General features: G+C 41.8%; 4 protein-coding genes across 7 annotated transcripts in view; 3 read left to right on the top strand and 1 right to left on the bottom strand.

Annotated features, from left to right (window-relative positions):
* The window catches only part of LOC5507184 (E3 ubiquitin-protein ligase XIAP), a 35,632-nt gene extending 22,570 nt beyond the window's left edge, over positions 1-13,062 (top strand). Inside the window, exon 5 of one of the 2 annotated variants that reach the window (XM_048725647.1) lies at positions 12,551-13,062. Coding sequence is in view for 1 of the 2 variants with exons in the window: in XM_001627799.3 (XP_001627849.2) it covers positions 12,347-12,540 (194 nt within the window). In the remaining variant the exon portion in view is untranslated. The other variant, XM_001627799.3, reaches the window with a different exon arrangement.
* Positions 1,262-11,384, top strand: LOC116614581 (zinc finger and SCAN domain-containing protein 5A). 3 transcript variants are annotated; one of them, XM_048725646.1, is made up of 5 exons: positions 1,262-1,301; positions 1,433-1,541; positions 3,184-3,308; positions 4,083-4,841; positions 10,317-11,384. In XM_048725646.1, exons 3-5 carry the CDS (start codon positions 3,198-3,200, stop codon positions 10,869-10,871), a joined length of 1,425 nt encoding a protein of 474 aa, XP_048581603.1. In that variant the 5' UTR covers positions 1,262-1,301; positions 1,433-1,541; positions 3,184-3,197; the 3' UTR covers positions 10,872-11,384. The 3 variants fall into 3 exon arrangements, with proteins under 3 accessions (XP_048581603.1, XP_032231612.2, XP_032231613.2); XM_032375721.2 differs by lacking the exon at positions 1,262-1,301 and having other exon boundaries at positions 1,308-1,541; XM_032375722.2 differs by lacking the exons at positions 1,262-1,301; positions 10,317-11,384 and adding an exon at positions 9,252-9,697 and having other exon boundaries at positions 1,308-1,541.
* A 396-nt stretch (positions 13,063-13,458) lies between the features above and the next one.
* LOC5507182 (di-N-acetylchitobiase) lies at positions 13,459-18,781 on the top strand. Its single transcript, XM_001627798.3, has 4 exons — positions 13,459-13,779; positions 14,564-14,794; positions 17,151-17,325; positions 17,593-18,781. Exons 1-4 carry the CDS (start codon positions 13,510-13,512, stop codon positions 18,084-18,086), a joined length of 1,170 nt encoding a protein of 389 aa, XP_001627848.2. The 5' UTR covers positions 13,459-13,509; the 3' UTR covers positions 18,087-18,781.
* Positions 18,690-21,652, bottom strand: LOC5507181 (microtubule-associated proteins 1A/1B light chain 3A). The gene is made up of 4 exons (XM_001627787.3): positions 21,491-21,652; positions 21,257-21,312; positions 21,062-21,168; positions 18,690-19,563 (listed from the first exon to the last, which is right to left on the bottom strand). The coding sequence occupies exons 1-4, from the start codon at positions 21,534-21,536 to the stop codon at positions 19,404-19,406; spliced, it is 369 nt and encodes a 122-aa protein (XP_001627837.2). The 5' UTR covers positions 21,537-21,652; the 3' UTR covers positions 18,690-19,403.
* Between the last annotated feature and the right edge of the window lie 23 nt (positions 21,653-21,675).

Genomic DNA, 21,675 nt, shown 5'->3' with positions numbered 1-21,675 from the left:
GCCCGTGGGGGATCCCCCACTTGAGGTGACTTTGTCGGAAATAGAGGCCATCTACATCTTCTGCGATATCGTAGACCGCACGAAATGCTTCGCCTTAGGCGAGCCTTCAAACGTTCTCGCTTGCCTAGAAACCCGCGGGAGGCCGCACGAGAAAGTCGTCTATGGGCCCGACACCCCCATTTGTGTCGCAGCGTCTTCCTCTGAGTTTGTCTCGAGTATCCGAATATGGGTCAGGGATGACCGCGGTAGACGGGTGGACTTTAAGGGCAGGCCTGTTCGCCTCGTATTAGAGCTAACCTAGGCCCGACATAGCAGGCATGGCGAACAGCGACGTTAGCAGCGGTGGCATATCCATATATCCCCCGCTCCCCAGTGCCCACCCCCCTCAAACTCCAGGTAATACGTGACACTCAGGCGGTTCTAGACAATGAGATAACGCATTATCGACAGGTGCGGAAGAAGTATAAGCGCGCCTTCACCGTTACCCATGCTGTGTCTGTGGCATCCGGCATCGCTGCAGGGGCGCTTTCCGGCGCCGGGTTGGGAGTCTCTTTGAGTGGGATAGGGGTTCTGATCGGCGCTCCGCTGGCAGGGGTCGCTGGGCTGGTCGGTGTCGTGGGCGCGGGCGCGGGCGCGGGGGTGGTCTCTAGGGGTCTTACGAGCAAGGTGGCTAAACACGAAGACACGATGGTTCTAGCGGAGAGTAAGAAAAACTCGATCGGCGAGCTGGTCTCTAAGGCTCTGCAAGACGGGCGTATCTCAGACGAAGAGTTTCGGCTAATACTTCAGGAACAAGAGAGATACAACGCGCTCAAGTCCGCTATCAGAGCTCGACACAGCCTCGCACCGCATGATAAAAAAAGCGGGAAAGGGCCCTCCCTGGTGGCACGCGAAAGGATGAAAAAGAGACTGCGAAAAATTCGCGAGGAGTTCGGGAGCGAGGTGTTCGTGTAGAACTCAGGTTTAAACGCCACGCAGGCGGCTTCGAACTCACGGCCGAAAAACGATTATTCCACGCTCCGTAGGTTGGCGGCCCTCCTCGTTTTCGCGGCCCTACCGCTATTTGCCCCAAAAAGTCGTGTACGCGCAAGTCCTTGGGCTTGCACGCGCCCGGCCTACGCCCTAATTCTTCATGAACTCGAAACACCTGCAGCCCTAATTATTATTCGTGCACGCGAAACACCTGCGGCCCTAATTGATTATTCGTGTACGCGAAATCTATTTTGCCTACATTAACTTTTGCCGATTGTTTATGTACGTGAAATCGATTTGGCCTACATTAGCTTTTGCCGATTGTTTATGTACGCGAAACATTATCTGCCTGACATATAGAGACGGGGCTGGGAGGCCCGGAGGGGGGATCCGGGCCTCCCAGGCCGTTTCACTGAAACTACCCAGTCCCCCCTTTCACCACTTGTGTTTTTGTTTCCAGATCACACAGCATCTACGACAACTACGGTAAGCGACTTCTTCAATTACACAGAATTAGCGGCAAGAAAACTAACTGAACTGCCTCCTGGAAACACTAATTATATCACAAGGTACGTTACTACACGGTCTATCGTCATTAGCTTCGATTTAAAACGTATTCCAGAATGTTTACCACACGCGGCCGAGGGAAAGAAGGCCGCAGTGAACAACTCGCTCGGGTTGCGAGACATGTAGTGTGATGTGGCGACTTGGATGCTAGCCGCGTCTCAGTATTTCGTGCTTTTCTGCCGTCTGGTGTTGGCTTGGATATTGTAAGGGTTTGGGTTTTTATTAGGGAATATAGTTTTGCTTATTGTTGTTTCGAACATGTGGAGCAATACAGCATTTCGCTTGGACGGGTGACCGCGGTGAAACAATGGAATGGAGATGAATGAATGTTTAATGCTTTTACCATGCCAGCTTTCGAACCTCTCAAATATATTCTTAAAACATGTAACTTGTTGTTCGCCCATTTGTAATCACAGTTTGATCTTTCACAAATTTGATATCATAATGTTCCCTAGAAAGGATATTTTTCTACCCTTCTTTTTTCTGTCAGTTGAAAAAAAGTGTCGCGGTTGTTGAACAGTAACTCAAACCTTATAGATGTCTTATCTGTATTTCTTGTAATGGCGCCAAGGTACATTCAGATATTGAACAAACACTTCATGTCATGCCTATGTTGTTTTAGTTGTGATTTTATTGATTATGATTTTTTTGGACCTATATTTTTGTGTATAACAGGGTGTCCATACATTTAAGTTACTTAAAAGTATTTTATAATGAAGGAACGCATTTGAGGATATTTTATACTTTCATGATTAGGAAATGTAATCCCATCCAGTACAATGAGTATGTTGTCTAGATTCTGTATTGTTTATTTTAGTTGGGTCTAGTACCTGATAAACATAAGATGATAACAAATTGTTTGGGTCCTGGGAGCAAAGTTCTTGGTAAATCCCTGAGAGGAGATAAAAACTGTTCTTCTAGCAAACTTATACTTTATTTAGATGTATTTAGGCTTCATCAGGTGTGACAACTAGTCAAAAGCTAAGTGGTCTTATCAAGAATAGAAGCAATGTATATTGCAAATTGACACTGTACATTTTCAAACCTGTCAACCTCCGAAAACCTCAAGGCTTGATAATTTTTTAGGGGGAGGGGTGGGGTATATTCATTTTTTTTGGGGGGGTGGGTTTAGCCTTGCAGGCGTTTGCCGTATAGAAAGCTCTCACGAACAAATCCACTTAAAGATCTCGCAAGGGTGTTAGATAGTTGCGCTATGCAAGGGAATTATTGTTTCAAATATTTTAATAGAAAATAGGCAAAATGACGATTTTCTATAGAATAATTTTTAGGAGCCAATAAAAATCGCTAAAAAGTGGGAGATTTGGTGCTCAACGCAGGAGAGTGGGAGAAGGGGTCCAAAATCTTGAGACTGCCGCCTAATGTGAGAGAGTTGACAGGCATGCATTTTCCGGCAGAGGGTCAATCTTGATCCCCGAAGAAGAGAAGGAGGGGATGTTATATTATCTGTTGCATATTAAAAAAAGAGGATTAAGGGAAAATTTGTCATGAATGCCGTATTAGAGAGTTAAAGATCTAAACGTAAATGGGTATTTAGGCCTTTTTACCCATAAAAATGACCATTATGCATTGCCTTGTGTAAAGGGTGACCTGACATAAGATCATATCATGAATACTGTTTTCCAGGTTAAAACAAGACTATGGTTGGTGTTGACGATGATTGGTTTGCATACCAATGCAAGTCAGGCGAAGTTCTGTTCTACTACAATGTCAAGTCTGGAGAGCACCGATGGGCTATCCATTTCTGCACTGTAAGTGTGCACAACTTAGATATTTATCCAGTTTTCTCAAATCAATTTGTTGACAGCTACTTAAGATGGTTTAGATGACCATTTTATGCATGCCTAAGTAATTATCATGTAAGAAGGGTGTTGAGTCTTGGCGATTTTGTAGGAACATGGAAATGTTTGTGCACATGTGTGTTTGCGTGGGGTGGGGGATGGGATTGTGAAACCTCATGAAGTTAAGCTTGCAAGGTCTGCTGCAATGATATTATAATATTGGTAATATTGTACATTGAAGCTGAAGAAAACAAAAACATTATAAAGGACAACTTGGAATAATTAGATTTCCTTGCCCTAGGTATGTTTTTACATGTTTCTATTCTCAGTGTTTTAAGCTTTATTTAAAGATTTCAGAAAAACATCTTCTTTTTGTAGTGGTATGAGGTCCAGTATAAGAAATTGTTCCCAAGAAAAGAGATGAGTGATGGAATTTCTATGGCAGCAAGCTTTTGACCTTTAGGTTCATTGGAGATATGTGTAGTGTAAACCCGCATGGAATTGTGGGTACTTGAGAGCCTTGTGTTGAGAATTGTCGAGTTGGAGTCTGATTAAAGTTTGTTTTCATTTAGTGGTGTTCCTTTCTCTCTTGCCTGGTTTTCCACCGCCACAGATGTCTGTGTGATGTTTTTTTATTTATTCATTCTGAGCTGCTGTTCAAAGCCAGTTGATTAGTAAAATGGTCATGGTTATGATCTTGCAAATACACCAACTCAATCATATTTTGCTTGTTATTTTTTTCAGTGCCTGAAACCCAAAGATCATAAAGCTGTGAATGAGCGCTGTTGCATCTGGGAACCAATCAAATCAAAGCCATCAGAAAGTGGAAAGTTTGTGAGAAGCATTGGGATTCAAACAGATGATAGCAAGGATAACACACAAGAGACATTCATTGGTCATGTTCAAACAGTCACACAATCACCACCAGCTGTCACGCATCAACTGGCTGTGCAAAGGTCAATAGTGGCCATGCATCAACCAGTCCTGCTATCACCACAAGCAGTTTCCCATCAACAAGTCACACAATCAGGATCAGAAATAACAGATGAAACAGAAACAAAAAATACTCTTCCTGAAGTCATCACAGCCTTCCCATCCAATCCATTGCCAAGCTTACTACCCATAACACACAGTGATCACGTGTTTCATGTTGACTTTGAGCTCAGTAAGGCAGCACAAGAACCATCTGCTGCTCTGAATAATAGTAATGGTGAGGACAGTTTTGCTGCATCGTCTACCAGAAGTCATGTAGTGCTACTAGGAGATGATACTAGAGCAGAGCATGTAAGTCTTGACAACAACAGTGCAATTATACCCAGTAATGGCTCCCTGGACATGCGTCGGCAGGCGGAGGGGTCCTCATCAAGGAAGAAAAAGGAACCCCGGAAGATAATTAAGACGTCCAGTACTAGTGCAGAGTACATGGAGGCGGAGCCAAGGCGAATGCTGCGGTCTGGTGCGGAGGCTGAAGAGGACAGTATCTTCACCATGTCTTCTCCTGAGGTAAGGCAGATACAGGAAATCCATTTGAATTAACTAAAGGGGGAGGTGCATAGCCAGGATTTACTGAGGGGGGGAAGCATGAAATGGCCAAATTTTTTATTGAGGGGATGGCCCTGTGCACGACCCTTTCTCTCCTAGCTACAGCACGGCTCTTTCTCTCCTAGCTACAGCACAACCCTTTCTCTCCTAGCTACAGCATGACCCTTTCTCTCCTAGCTACAGCACGACCCTTTCTCTCCTAACTACAGCACCACCCTTTCTCTCCTAGCTACAGCACGACCCTTTCTCTCCTAGATACAGCATGAGCTTTTCTCTCCTAGCTACAGCATGACCCTTTCTCTCCTAGCTACAGCATGACCCTTTCTCTCCTAGCTACAGCACGACCCTTTCTCTCCTAGCTACAGCATGACCCTTTCTCTCCTAGATACAGCATGACCCTTTCTCTCCTAGCTACAGCACCACCCTTTCTCTCCTAGCTACAGCACAACCCTTTCTCTCCTAGCTACAGCACAACCCTTTCTCTCCTAGCTACAGCACGACCCTTTCTCTCCTAGCTACAGCACGACCCTTTCTCTCCTAGCTACAGCACGACCGTTTCTCTCCTAGCTACAGCACGGCTCTTTCTCTCCTAGATACAGCACGACCCTTTCTCTCCTAGCTACAGCACGACCCTTTCTCTCCTAGCTACAGCACCACCCTTTCTCTCCTAGCTACAGCACGACCGTTTCTCTCCTAGCTACAGCACGACCGTTTCTCTCCTAGCTACAGCACGACCCTTTCTCTCCTAGCTACAGCACAACCCTTTCTCTCCTAGCTACAGCATGACCCTTTCTCTCCTAGCTACAGCACGACCCTTTCTCTCCTAGCTACAGCACGACCGTTTCTCTCCTAGCTACAGCACGACCCTTTCTCTCCTAGCTACAGCACAACCCTTTCTCTCCTAGCTACAGCACGACCGTTTCTCTCCTAGCTACAGCACGACCCTTTCTCTCCTAGCTACAGCACGGCCCTTTCTCTCCTAGCTACAGCACGACCGTTTCTCTCCTAGCTACAGCACGACCCTTTCTCTCCTAGCTACAGCACAACCCTTTCTCTCCTAGATACAGCACGACAGTTTCTCTCCTAGCTACAGCACAACCCTTTCTCTCCTAGCTACAGCACGACCCTTTCTCTCCTAGCTACAGCACGACTGTTTCTCTCCTAGCTATAGCACAACCCTTTCTCTCCTAGCTACAGCACGACCCTTTCTCTCCTAGCTACAGCATGACCCTTTCTCTCCTAGCTACAGCACGACCCTTTCTCTCCTAACTACAGCACCACCCTTTCTCTCCTAGCTACAGCACGACCCTTTCTCTCCTAGCTACAGCACAACCCTTTCTCTCCTAGCTACAGCACGACCCTTTCTCTCCTAGCTACAGCACGACCGTTTCTCTCCTAGCTACAGCACAACCCTTTCTCTCCTAGCTACAGCACGACCCTTTCTCTCCTAGCTACAGCACGACTGTTTCTCTCCTAGCTATAGCACAACCCTTTCTCTCCTAGCTACAGCACGACCCTTTCTCTCCTAGCTACAGCACCACCCTTTCTCTCCTAGCTACAGCACCACCCTTTCTCTCCTAGCTACAGCACGACCGTTTCTCTCCTAGCTACAGCACGACCGTTTCTCTCCTAGCTACAGCACGACCCTTTCTCTCCTAGCTACAGCACGACCCTTTCTCTCCTAGCTACAGCACGACCGTTTCTCTCCTAGCTACAGCACGACCCTTTCTCTCCTAGCTACAGCACCACCCTTTCTCTCCTAGCTACAGCACGACTGTTTCTCTCCTAGCTATAGCACAACCCTTTCTCTCCTAGCTACAGCACGACCCTTTCTCTCCTAGCTACAGCACGACCGTTTCTCTCCTAGCTACAGCACGACCCTTTCTCTCCTAGCTACAGCACAACCCTTTCTCTCCTAGCTACAGCACGACCGTTTCTCTCCTAGCTACAGCACGACCCTTTCTCTCCTAGCTACAGCACGGCCCTTTCTCTCCTAGCTACAGCACGACCGTTTCTCTCCTAGCTACAGCACGACCCTTTCTCTCCTAGCTACAGCACAACCCTTTCTCTCCTAGATACAGCACGACAGTTTCTCTCCTAGCTACAGCACAACCCTTTCTCTCCTAGCTACAGCACGACCCTTTCTCTCCTAGCTACAGCACGACCCTTTCTCTCCTAGCTACAGCACGACCCTTTCTCTCCTAGCTACAGCACGACTGTTTCTCTCCTAGCTATAGCACAACCCTTTCTCTCCTAGCTACAGCACGACCCTTTCTCTCCTAGCTACAGCACGACCGTTTCTCTTCTAGCTACAGCACGACCCTTTCTCTCCTAGCTACAGCACCACCCTTTCTCTCCTAGCTACAGCACGACTGTTTCTCTCCTAGCTATAGCACGACCCTTTCTCTCCTAGCTACAGCACAACCCTTTCTCTCCTAGCTACAGCACGACTGCTTCTCTCCTAGCTATAGCACAACCCTTTCTGTCCTAGCTACAGCACGACCGTTTCTCTCCTAGCTACAGCACGACCCTTTCTCTCCTAGCTACAGCACAACCCTTTCTCTCCTAGCTACAGCACGACCGTTTCTCTCCTAGCTACAGCACGACCCTTTCTCTCCTAGCTACAGCACGGCCCTTTCTCTCCTAGCTACAGCACGACCGTTTCTCTCCTAGCTACAGCACGACCCTTTCTCTCCTAGCTACAGCACAACCCTTTCTCTCCTAGATACAGCACGACAGTTTCTCTCCTAGCTACAGCACAACCCTTTCTCTCCTAGCTACAGCACGACCCTTTCTCTCCTAGCTACAGCACGACCCTTTCTCTCCTAGCTACAGCACGACCCTTTCTCTCCTAGCTACAGCACGACCCTTTCTCTCCTAGATACAGCACGACCCTTTCTCTCCTAGCTACAGCACGACCCTTTCTCTCCTAGCTACAGCACGACCCTTTCTCTCCTAGCTACAGCACCACCCTTTCTCTCCTAGCTACAGCACGACCCTTTCTCTCCTAGCTACAGCATGACCCTTTCTCTCCTAGCTACAGCACGACCCTTTCTCTCCTAGCTACAGCACGACCCTTTCTCTCCTAGCTACAGCACCACCCTTTCTCTCCTAGCTAAAGCACAACCCTTTCCCTCCTAGATACAGCACAACCCTTTCTCTCCTAGATACAGCACGACCCTTTCTCTCCTAGCTACAGCACGACCCTTTCTCTCCTAGCTACAGCACAACCCTTTCCCTCCTAGATACAGCACAACCCTTTCTCTCCTAGATACAGCACGACCCTTTCTCTCCTAGCTACAGCACGACCCTTTCTCTCCTAGATACAGCACGACTGAGAGGCTTATAACATGCCTGCATAACTACAATGAGAATATAGCTGTTGTTATGAATAACACGTAATAACTCTATATATTTAGGGAGAAAATTAAGGATAGATTTCTTAGATTAAGGAACTTCTCATATTCTATTAAAATCTCTGACATATCTAATCTATCCGATGTGCACCTACGTTTACGGCAATGCCTTCAAATTGTTATATAATATTTGAGATCTGCTTCATTTGTACTATATATACCTATTTCACAAAAGGTTGTCAGTGCAAATGGCAAATGGAAAATAGCTTATGAGTACTGATTATTTGTAAAATTAAAGGTGTTTACTTTTGAACTGCCATTTGCCAATTGCCATTTGCCCTGACAACGTTTATTGAAATAGGTGTATAGCTAAACCCTTTGAAGGGGCACTTTCACGCATGTTCTTAGAAAGATCTATAAAATATGAAAATGTGTGTAACAAAACAATGTTAAATCTTCCTACTACTTCACCCAAGTGTGAAATATACCAATTATATACCAATTATCAGAAAAAGAAATTTCAGACAAAGGATCTAGTTCGTTTATTTATGCAATATTAAGGTTTGATAAAGGTACAGCCTGTTCTGAAACCTACAGTAAATGTGCTATTTTCAATCAATTTCCATCCTCTCCATGTTAGGCGTTCAAAGCACAATATTTTATTTATCTGAAAGATCAAAGGTCATTAAAAAACCCTGAAATCACCTTCATCATGCAAGTGCCCAGAAAATTGATTTTCGGAGAAAGAAAATTTTCTTCCGCTTGGCTAACCCCTCTTTGTAATGTCTATAAGGGATCCCTCAGGTTATGAGAGGAAGAAGTTCTCGTTTGTTCGCTTTTCCTGAATGTAAATCCTGGCGCATTTTCAAAAGATCGTTGCCAATGGTTGATTTCATTGTAAGAGCAGGCAATATTATTAAGTTTTGCGCATTTGAAAAGCATTTTATCAAACAACGCACCAGCCAAGCTCCATCCGGTTTTTCGTTTACAAGGTTTTTAAATGATTTCTCTACAGTACATGGAATGCCAGGGTCCAAGCTCCAAACCAGGCCCGGGTCGCGTTACCAAGAATAGGTGCCCAAAATGTGGGACAGAATTTACGAGGGGAAAAGACTTTAGACACCATCTGAAGGGTTGCCATGAGTGTGTTTGCACATATTGTTATGAGATATTTAACCATGAGAAGAAATTGAAGAGACACATAAATAGGGAGCACACAGACAATCTTAAGTGCAGTGAATGTGGGAAGAAATTTTCAGAGAATAGAAATTTACGAAGACACAAAGAGTCTTATCACTCCAATATCACCTAATGTTTTGTTTAGAACGTCTTTTGTGTGTTTTATAGCGCTACTTAAAATTAAATTCTAAATTGTAATTTAGAATGTAAATATTGTTTCATAAATATATTTTTTGATAACTTACTTATTTCTATCAAATAAAATTCGTATTCGACTTCTTAGTGTAGTATTTTTATCTTATTTCCGACCTAGTACCCTAGTACCCAGGCTGAACCCAGGGGAAACCCTTAAAGGTCGTTTGCCCCGGGGGAGACTCCCCCCCCCCCCTTCGCCTCCCTTCACGCAACCTTCCCCCCATATGCATCGTGATGGCGACAAAACCGCGTCAGGATTTCTCTGCTATAAGAACCGAATGCCTAGAACCTAGTTTCTACTCAATCCACCCATCCTCCATTTTTACTTTTATTCATTTATCCTAATTCCATATCCTGTACCATACATTATAGTATTTGACAAACGTACAAGCAGTCAAAGCAATAGAAACACAAAGCAATGCCAGTGATGAGTTATATAGACCCAAATTTTGCCTATAAATTGACCGTTACAATATAATACCTACAGGGGAGGGGGTAGGGTGGTCTACTACATTATAACGAGGCCGCACACAAGCGGAAGGAAGGCTGGAGCATTTTATGAGTTTAATAAGTCGAACCATCCTCTTCTATTTCTGGAGATATGAAAATTTCGTTCTGACAATCACTTTTTAATATCAAGGTTAAGCTTAACTTGTCGCTTTTTGCCTTGAGTTTCGCATGTTTCTGATAAGTTTTTTCTTTGTAGCATTCTACGTACGACCGAGAGGTCATGGGCAGAGATGAACCAATGGTAGTAATCCCCAACATCCCAAAGATACACATGGTACAACCTGAACAGAAGCCTGTGAACTTCATCTGCCAGCTCTGCGAGGCGGAGCTACCCAGCGCGGCCAGGCTGACAGAACACATCATGAGACACCAACCGAGCGGTAGCAGGTGCCCTATCTGTCAACGACACTTCAGCCGAAGGGTAGGGCTACGCTTTCACGTACAGGCACACTCCGGCGATAAGCCACACCAGTGCCACCTCTGCGAAAAAGCATTCACCAAGCCGGCCACGCTAGTGGACCATATCCGGACGCACTCGTCCGAAAGGCCGTATGTCTGCAGTGAGTGTAACAAAGGGTTCACGCATCCCAGCAACCTGACCTCGCACATGAAGACACACTCGGACAATCGGCCGTTTCAGTGCTCGGACTGCGACAAGGGATTCAAGACGTCTAGTCATCTGGCGCGTCATCAGGCGCGTTCACACGGACGAGCGGCCGTATCCCTGTTCGCACTGCTGAAAAAAGTTTAAGAACTCCTGTCACCTTAGTGCCCACATGCGGCTCCACACCAAGGGCGCCAGGATAGAGATGGAGGAGCGCCCCAAGAACTATGTATACTCCAAGTGCAACCTGGGGTTCCGGACGTTCTCACACTTTACGTATCACGTTCAGACAGACCCAAGGTGTAAGGAAGTGGTGCAGATTAAGCTCGGTTCTAACGACACCTCCACTGTACCTAACAGTGTTGATTTATAAATGATGGCGGCATACACAGCTAAATGATTAAAGATCGAGTTATTTGAATGTCACGCAAACTAGTGTAACACCATTTTTGTAAGTGTTGCGTTCCACGGTGACACATAACTCGAGTGTCTTGCAATCCGTGACATGCTTCTCATCAGGCAGTTCTCACTTTTATTACTTTTTATATAACGACAAACATTGAGGTTCTAGGGAAGAAATAACACCACAAACGGATACATTTTTATCCCCTCTAAGTTTATTTTATGCGTTTAGAGCATGAATATATAACTCACAGAGAATTTTTTGCGTGAATTAATGTCCTTAGAAATCCTACACTGGCGAGGGTGGGAAGCCTGTGTATATTCTCTGCACTCCCGCACCATGAAGATACCAACAGTATATTTTAGACGTGCCGCCCGCCCAGGAATCTCCCCCCCCCCCCCCCCCCCTCTATTTAATAAAGGTTGTCAGTGCAAATGGCGATTGACAAATGGCACTTCTACGACCGAAAGTAACCATGCGTCTGGAAGAATATCGATAAATCAAAACAATCATCCATTAAAGGTTACCAATGCTTGGCTCTGACATTGCTGGACTTCATTTAACACCTTTAACTTTACGAATAATAAGTACCCATAAGCCATTTACCATTTCCACTTTTTGTGAAATAGGTGTATATGCGATGTTTCATACACAGAAAGGCTGAAAACTCTTTTAAGATTTTGAATATCGAGACATAACCGATCAAGTTCTGTTATTTAAAATAAAAAATGCTGATGTGAGCATTAGTTTAGCTAGCCTTCTTTCTCCAGCCACGTCCCGTTACAATAATCGAAATTACCATCCTAACAATTACCTTCTTTTTTCCACTCACAACCAAAATCATTACAGGAATTCGTATTTCCCTAGAACTGTCAAACTTTGAAATAGTCTTCCTTCACTTATGAAATCTTGCACTACGCTTTCGTCTTTCAGAAATCAGCTGAAAACTCACTGTTTAGAGAAACTTGCTTTTACAACCCCCATAATTTCATAGAGCTTAAATTTATGTAATTCAATTTTTATTTTCGTTTTAGAATTTTTATTGTTTGTAATTTGTTGGGAAAGAATTTCGATTGGGGCTTACGCCCTGTTTTCTTCTCCCGTCACATTTTTTCTTATTTTCTTTATTTTGTTTATTTCCTATTGTAAACCGTAGTACTTTTGTGTGACAAAGCCAATAAACTAAACTATAACACAATTTACAATGTTTTTTTTTTAGCTGAAAAACACATCGGTGAGCTGCAAAAGAGGCTGGACACCACTGAACGTACCATGCACCTCGTGATGAAGCAGATGGAAGCCGTGACGAAATGCCTTGCCAAGACTTTAGCTGACGATCCTGCGCTGAGTGGGGATAAGTCGCTGGCCGAAATCACCGAGGGCTTGACTAACATGAAGGAGAGCAACGTTTGATATATGGGAGATAATAAAAATCTGTGACCTCCGTGCTAGGTCCTAACAAAAATGAACAATTTGTTACACTTTTGATACAATTCGATACATCTTTTTCCAGAAAGTCGAATAAGTCGAATAATGGATTCCAAATGACTTGTGTCTAATCCTCTTATAACGAATAATATTATGTTGACAATTGACTGACCATGATCAGAACGAAGGAGAGAGTATTAGATGGATTTAGTCAATCCACTAGAGTTTCACAATTTAGTCAATTCACTAAGTTTGATTCACTAAAGTTAGGAAGTAAAAAACTGTTGATTATGTAATATATTTTCACTATTTATTGCTATTTAGATATTTATTTGTAATTACACGAAATTTAATGTCAATATTCTGTAAATATTAACAAGAATTGCACTTCAAGCAAATCAATTTTATAGCCGAAATATTTGCAAATAGAGGGTATTTGAAAAAGAGATTTTGTAGTTTTGTTGAAATACAGGGCTGCTATGGAATGAATAAATGGGAGGTAAATTATTTTGTGATGTGGTCTTTTTTTAAAGCCTGTGTCCTATGTGCTCTACAAGATGATAAGCTTGTTTTTTTATTTTTTTTTTTTATAACGTTACTTTCTTTATCCTTTATCACACCAACCGCAAGTGTTCAGACCCACGTCAAAGTCACATCTTTACGCACACTGAAATCGTAACTTGTTAGGCAGTTATCTGGTAAATAAACCCCTTCTGGCTGCTGGGATATATAGCCGGATAATGTCCAAGGATGAGGAATGGGACGAAAAATGAACAGCCGCCAGAAGGGGTTTATTTACTAACTATAAGATTGATACTCTGACCCCTTTCGCTATCTTTCATGCCCTCGTGATGATTTCAGTGTTTGACGTCATCATAAGTATTCCCAGGCCCCAAACTGCAGAAAACACTGCTTCGTTCTAGAAATCGATCTTTTGATCGCGAGTCGAATAGGATGGCTTTCTTCAAACGCTGGCTGGCTGTCATCTGTGTATTCTCTTTTGCCATCTCGCTAACTCTTTGCAGAAAGTGTCCATGTAAAGAAGAGTCGTTATGCGAGCCTATAACTAGGCCACCGGGCAAAGAGTGCCTAGTATGGACGACGACTCCTAATGTATGGCGGAAGACGGATTTCAATGCTCCCGGATACAACTGGAGTAAAATAACAACTATTGGGATGTTCAGAGAGTGGGATGACGAGCTATTCTGTACAGCTCACTCAAAGGTAGATATCTCGACGTCCTTTTAGTGTAATTGGTAAATGGTGAGGAAGAGATACTGCAGTGTTGTTGAAGTTGGATTTGTGATCAACCCGAAAATACTTTTGAGTTTTACTTTGAAAACGTAGAACGTATAAAAAATAGATATTGTATATATCAAATCTGATTAAAACCTTCATATTTTCGGTTGGTTAGAAGTACAAAGTTTTGGCAAGTTGTCATTTATAAATAATTAAATTGATGCTTTAATTTATATGGTTATATGGTTTAATTTAGATGGTTTTATTTGTATGAATTCAAGAGCAGGATAGCTTTCGTTATTTTTTGTCGATTTAATGTTTTTTTTAGTGACCCAAAAGAAATTTCGTATGGTTTAGCATCATTTTTGTGTTTTCTGTTCTGGAAATGAAAATTCTCCGTTTATCACTGGTGTTTTACAAGTTGTTTACAAAATCTGTCCCTTCCACCAGAAATCAAAATGTAAACAATCTGTGGTCATAAACAACAGTTAAATATATACTGCAGTAATTTTAAGGCTGTCTATTATCAAATAGATAGATCTTGTTAATTAGTATATTTTCCTCAATCTCAAAGTAGTACTTATAGTTTGTTGGGGGGTCACCCCCCTGCAATTTGGCTAAACCTTTTATAAATCTGGGGGGACATGGGAAGGATAATATCAGCAATTGTAAATAAGTGGCAGATTAATTATTTTTAACAATAACATATAATTTTCTTTATAATTTCATTCGCTGGCTGACCCTATATTTATGTTCTATGTGATGTCAGGGTGTTAGAGTTGTGCTTGTCTCTGGTTTTCCTGTGGAAAAGCTGAGCAATAGCCAGGTCAGAAAGGACTGGATTAAAAACAAGACAACGGAAGCCAAGGAAAACTTTGCTGATGGTATTAACATTGACATTGAAGGACCTATTGAAAAGGGTTCCAAGGAAGTAACACTGTTAACCAAACTGGTGAACAATGTTGCCAAGGCATTTCGCAAGGAATTTAAACACACTCAAGTAAGACTAGTTGTTAAAGCTGTTTTATACATTATGATTTCCACCTATGATATTCAACAATTATACCAGTTCCATTGAGGTAGATAGATAGGTGAGATGGATGGCTCCCAGGTGGGGGACTCCTATAAGAAGGGATAGCACTAAGGAATATACTGCTACTCTTAAGGGTTAGCACTTCAAGTGTTGTCAACAGCAATTCTTAACCCTAAAAGATAGCCCTTTAGATGAATTACAAGCAATTTCTAACCCTTACCACTAAAACAAACATATTTTCAGTTTTCCCGAATTGCAGTCCTTAAGACGCCACCATCAAGCACACCTCTTTTCGATTCATGTCCAATTGTTATTAGGATGTGATGATCCACTAGGTTGGGACCCAATAAGGGATAGCAGAAGTGAAACCCCTTAGAGATAGCAGTTAGTAGAATTTTTATACCCTAAAAGATAGGGCATTCACCCCCTATCTACTTTTATTGAGACCTGTACAGGACCCGAAATGATCCCAGTACCCGAAAGGATCCCAGGACCCGAAATGTTACCCAAAAGTGCCCTAAATGATCCTGGGACCTGAAACGATATGAGAAGTCCCCAAAATGAACTCCAAGGAATTGCGTTAATGGACAAAGGGAAAGCAGAAGAAATATTTGCAATTCTTGAAGCATAATAAACAGGGCTTCTGGAATTACGCGGAAAAAAACTCAAAATTACGCTGGATTCTTTGCTAAATTACGCGGAAAATCAATCATTACGCGCTAAATTACGCGGGATTTTGCAATATACTTTTCTTTAAAAATCAAAATTTTGCGTGATTCTTTAATAAATTACGTGCTAAATTACACGGAATATCAACTGTTACGCCCAAACTACATTTTGTACCGAAGGATAGCACGAAATAACTTGAAAAGGTTAATTTTTTGCGTGAAAATATCTTAGGCGAGTTTTCATTGGCTCCTAGCCACCAGCCAATTAAAAAAGCTATTTTGTTATTAGTCCTAGGCCTTTGCGATTTAGCAAAGAACGCCTAGTCATTTTATTTGTTTTCGAAATTCAGTTCGAAATATCGCACTCTTACGAAGAATATCTCTCTTTTTTTTACGAGAAATAGAGGTAAGAACCCTAAAAGTACACATCAGCTGTGCAATTAAATGTTTTGTCTTTCAGAATATAGCCAAATTACGCGGGATTACGCGGAAATTTGTGGATTACGCGGATTACGCGGAAAAGCCAAATTACGCGCTTCCGCACAAGCGCGTAATTCCAAAAGCCCTGAATAAAGGGTTAACATCGACTCAATTTCTAAACAACGTGACTTTAAAATATTAAATTCCAATACCATACTTCTATTTATTACATTGCGCGGTGTTAAACCCATAAACAGAGTCCAAAACAAATACACAACTTTAAATTGCTTCTGAAAGGAATACAGCATAAACATAGCACAGCTTTGCTCAGATCAACCAAACTTTTGACCTTCAATCAACATTTTGCGGTTCCAACACATGACTCTGACACTATAAATCTCATTTCCGATAAACATCACCCCTAAAAATTAATATTCATTTGACAACCAAACACGTATTTCACCACGAAATCCTTGTTTACACAAGCTAATATTTACCGACACATTATATTTAGGCAGCCGGTTTGGCCGAGAAGATGGAATGACAAAAGCACACTGAGTAATACACTCGAACAACCCTTCTAATACCAATGCAAAATATTAAGAGGATGTGGCTTTTGTTGAAAGCAATATTACGTGAGTTTTGAATTTTTCTCATGTAGTCGTGCGTACATCCCGGCATGATCTCATGATATGATAGGTCTTTTATTCACCAAATACAAACATGCAATAAAATAACCTTCCTATGAAAAGCAGCATGTCCTATCCTTTCTTTTATGGCTTGTTATGTAAAAATGATGTATCCACGCCAGGTTCTTCAAACTACTATCACAGGAATTGTGAGTTGACCCCAATTTCTGACTCAACCACTGTATTTCCCCCGCAGTCGTATATTAAAATCTTAATACTATAGTTTTAGTTAATGTAAATTTCCTTTTAATAACACAATTAAAGCTAAATGTTTCATATGTTTTTAAAACTGAAAGCCAATCCTTACACATTCCTTTTGTTGTCCATTACTGCAATTCCTTGGGGTTCATTCTAGGGACTCTTGGGGATCGTTTCGGGTCCCGGGATCAGTTGGGGAACTTTTGGGGATCGTTTCGGGTCCTGTACGGAACCCCTAAGGGCTGGCTCAAGCATATGTTAAATACAGTGAGTTGTCGAGCACTCCCTCCTCTGCCCCTCTCCAGCCGCCAAAAAGAAATTCATTGATTTTTATGTTTATATTCCTAGATCTCTTTTGATGCTGCCTGGTCACCAGATTGTATTGATGGCCGCTGTTATGACCTGAAGGCCATTGTCGACATTGTTGACTTTATGGTCATTATGGCCTATGACCAGCAAAGCCAAATAAAAGAAGGACCATGTATTGCTAAAGCAAACTCCCCTTACTCCCAAACACTAGAAGGTAAATTTACTTGTATCTCTTTATAGAAAGAGAAAGTATTGATTTACTTCTGATGTTCATGACAGAGGCGAATCTAGCATATTATACACTATTATATAAAATATATGGAGGGGTGAAATTTTTTGTTATTTAGCTTCTAACATTTCTTCGCCCAAAACGGGGAGGGGTTGGAGGGGGTGGGGGGGAGGAGTGGGTGTGAGGGGGTTGGATCCACCTTGGTACTAAGGTGGCCACTGCATAAATTTACTGAATTTTTGGTGTACACAGGTGTCCAACAGTACCTCAAACTCAACATTTCCAGCAACAAGCTGGTACTTGGACTACCCTGGTATGGCTATGACTACCCCTGTGAAGAAATCGATGAAAAGAATGACATCTGCTTCATCAAGAAAGTGCCATTCCGAGGGGTCAACTGCAGCGATGCCGCAGGAACACAAATTCCTTATGCAACAGTTAACGACCTGCTAATGACTCGCACTGATACTGGGCGCAAGTGGAGTCTCAAGTCACTTTCACCATATTTCTGGTATTCTGACCATGTTGGTAACCCACATCAAGTTTGGTATGACGACCCTTCAAGCTTGACCTTTAAGTACCGCATTGCTAACATGCTTGATCTTAAGGGGGTTGCCATATGGAATGCTGACCTTCTGGACTATAGTGGACTCATGAGGGCTAACGTACAGACCCAGGATATGTGGAACAAGCTTCACCAAGCCATGCCTAAATCGGGTACCTTTGGTTGTGTTGGACAGTGCTAAGACTGGCTAAACAGTGTAAAATTTCAAACACTCCAACACCTGGCAGTTGCTTTTCCTTATAATCATCTAAAATGCATACCTTTTAGGGATAATAATAAGAGGTATGATTAGTTCCCGGTAACTTTGTCCATAGGGATGGATTTTTTGAAGGCACTATAAGTTCCTCCAGTTTTCCCATTCACGAAGCCCAATCATCCCACCACACATTACCAAGTCGCATTTCCATCCACTAACTCAAGTAACCTAGAAATTGAATCAAATATCATAATAACAAATCTGACTTCATTCATGGATGTTTTTTGCAAAGTTTTCTTGAAAATAAATAGTATTTTTATTTGTAAAAAATAACAAAGGATAGCAAAAATAAGCTTTTGTTCCGCTCTCAAGTCACAAAAGAAGACATTCTTCACATTCTACATGGTGGCAGAGGGCTGCTGAGGACAACAAATAAAGATGCTCATGTTCTGGTTCCTCAGAATGACAGCACATCATGGTAGATCAAGAATTCTAAGATACAAATCGGCAGCAACAGTATAGAAATCACACAAGTGCATGCATTAGCACCCCACTAAAAAGTGAAGAGACTGCAATAGACAAATAACATTAATTTTCATAACATACTTTTTATTATAAATGTAAATTACCACTCCATCAATATATACAGAAATAAAATTGTGTACATTAAAACTACAAAATAATGCCTTGTGCTATGGCAAAACAAAAAAAAACTCACACCTTACATTATGCTAAAGCAATTGAATTTTGTAGTGAGAGAAGTTACAACTTTACCAGATTAGAAGCCCATGTCATACTGACAAAGTTAAAACAGAGGACAGGGATTTAAAAATGCTTTACAGCAAAATTTGTCGATGCACGACCTCTATGAATCAGAAATCCTTTTCTCATTTGGGAATAGCATGTAGTCAGACACAAGCTTTGGGGGAGGTTTGTCTGGTTTTGATTGTTTATTTTGATTGACTATGCACTATTCCCAAACAAAGAAAGGAATTTGGGATTCTGTGAGGTCGCGCAACAACAAATTTGGCTAAATGTGAGACTATATAGCTGATAAATTAAGGTATTAGGCGCCTTCATTTTTTCTTAAAACCTCTTCCATACACATTTCACTTGGTAATATAAAAAAGTATTGTTAGGGTATTTTATAGCTGTATCATGTGATAGCACTTTGGGTAGGGGAACATTTTTACAGATAGAATAGGATTTTACCTATTTTATTCTGGATTCTGAAATTATAAAGGCAATATCAATTAATTTAAATTATTTATTTACAGTTTTACAGCTAATATGTTGTGTGATTTAACCAAACGACTCCTGTGAAGCAAACACCATGTACAAGAAACCATCTTCATCTCTCTCATCTCGGTACACTTCTCCTACTGTTGTTGAGATACTGACCATGTTCTTTTCATTGACAAGAAGGAAGAATGCTTGAGTAGGGCCTAGCTGAAGTCTTTTTCTGAGAAAAAATTTAAGGATATTGTTCAGAACAAAACAGATCTCACCAAACATATAATACAGCCATATATGTTGGTTCATCTTTAATAACTTTATCTCCTGTGAGTCACAAATTGGAGTGGGATATGCACTGCCTATCCCCTGAGCTAAATCTGATGTATGTTATCAGTATCTGTAGCTAATGATGTTGGAAGAGACCCTTTTTTCAACACCTACATACTGTTGCTATAACAGCCTTTTGATGCATTGCATATACAATATGTATCCACATACCACACATTCTTATTGTATTGCTTACAGACCAGACGTAAGCGTAGTGCAAGGCGAGATGGAATATAGTTTATTTTAAATAAGTCTTGGAACATAGACAGCAGAAGGAAAGTAATAATGCTAGGAAGTACTTTGTCAATAATTTGTTTTCTATTTTTATTTTTATTTATTATTTTTTTTTGGGGGGGGGGGCACTATCCTTGGTGAAACCAAAAAAATGCACCCATCCCTAGGGGCTGGGGCCAAGGGGCCCTTTCTAGCAGCCAAAAATACAGTAAATGGACAGTGCTGAATAACGTATGCGTGTGCTCTGGGTAAAACAAGCACAATCGTAGTGTCGAATCGTTCGAGTAAAGGTATGAAATGCTGACTTCAGTCGCTGTTTTGATTAACTGTACAGCATTAAAACCATACTGTACAAAAGATGACAGATTGGGGAATTTTGAGATCTCAAAATCTTTAATTACACAGCTTGACAACCCCACCTGGATTTAGTAATTCGATCCTTTTGTTTACTGTTTGATATATAGCATAGCATTACAGCTTAGTGCTTAGTTTCGTTTGCAAGCTTCAAAGTGTCCTACCTACATAAATCATACATCGTATTTAGAATTTGATAAGCCAGCGAAGCTTCGTTTAGCCTCTGCAATGGCGCGTAGTATGATTGTGTCATGATTTATCATTTTTCTTCCACGGTCCACACTCTATTTTTGTTTGGGGTAGGTTTGGTGGGCAGAGAGGTCGAATTTTTTTTCGGTGGTAATTTATTGTTCTACCGGTTCTCTGGAAATAAACCTCTCTCTGTGCCAAACAAAAATCGAGTGTGTGATTTTCTTATAAGGGTTCATTTCTGGGTAATTTGTGTAATAATGAGGGAGCCATAAAGAAAATTATAGCCTTAAGTTTGGTCTAGTTTTCTTATCATTTGGTCTAGTTTTCTTAGCATTCGCCAAAATGTGACAGTTCGCCGGTAAAAAAATCAGCCATTTCAAAACAAAAATGCTGGTTTAACCGCGTGGTACTGGAACTAGTCTTGCGTTTTTCAGCACTGTCCAGTAAATGTATAAGACATTATCTAAAATACAGGAGTAAGTGCCTTAAAAGGTCCTTTTGGACCCCCTCCTGTTAAAAATCCTGGCTACGCCGCTGATGCGACTGCGTTAATTTCGCGAGATATAAACGCGGTCATACATTCCTTAACATTCCAGGTGGCAGGACACAATACAAACCTGATTATACTTGCCAAGCTGCTCATAGTCAAATCCCCAGGGACAAGGTACTTTATCTTGTCCAAGATCGGTAGATTTTTCTCAGTCTTTAATCTCTCGACGATTACCTAGGCCACACACAGAAACTTGAGTGCAAGGAATTATTAACAATGACGTTGGTCAAAATGGAGGGCAGCCATCTTGGATTTTACCTACCGGGATTTTATCTGGATATTGCTTTGTGATGGTCTCGGAATCCCTTCTTCGTGATGCTGTAGGCAATATTAGATCACAATAATGATAATCAAGATGATTTCGCGGTTTCAAGGGAGAAAATATGCGAAAAAAAAACACGCGATGCGCTTGCGAGAAAAACCTCCAACGCAACAAATATTCAGTCTGTAATTCATGTAAATTTCCACATCAGAAACACAACATTGTTCGACTTACAAAAGCTTTTCCTTTCCTTAAAGGACTTCTGGGCCTGTGTACTCATAATTTCTTCTGAAGACAATGCTCTTTCCGTTTGTTTTGAGTATAAAAATTCGCTATCCTCAAACCGAAAGCTGGTTTACTTTTGTTGATAAACAGAACCGCTATTTTTAGAATATTTTGTGAGTACACGTGACAGGCTT

Source organism: Nematostella vectensis, chromosome 3 (assembly GCF_932526225.1).
Source record: "Nematostella vectensis chromosome 3, jaNemVect1.1, whole genome shotgun sequence".
Classification (NCBI taxonomy): domain Eukaryota; kingdom Metazoa; phylum Cnidaria; class Anthozoa; order Actiniaria; family Edwardsiidae; genus Nematostella; species Nematostella vectensis.
This window is presented reverse-complemented; position numbering and strand designations above follow the sequence as displayed.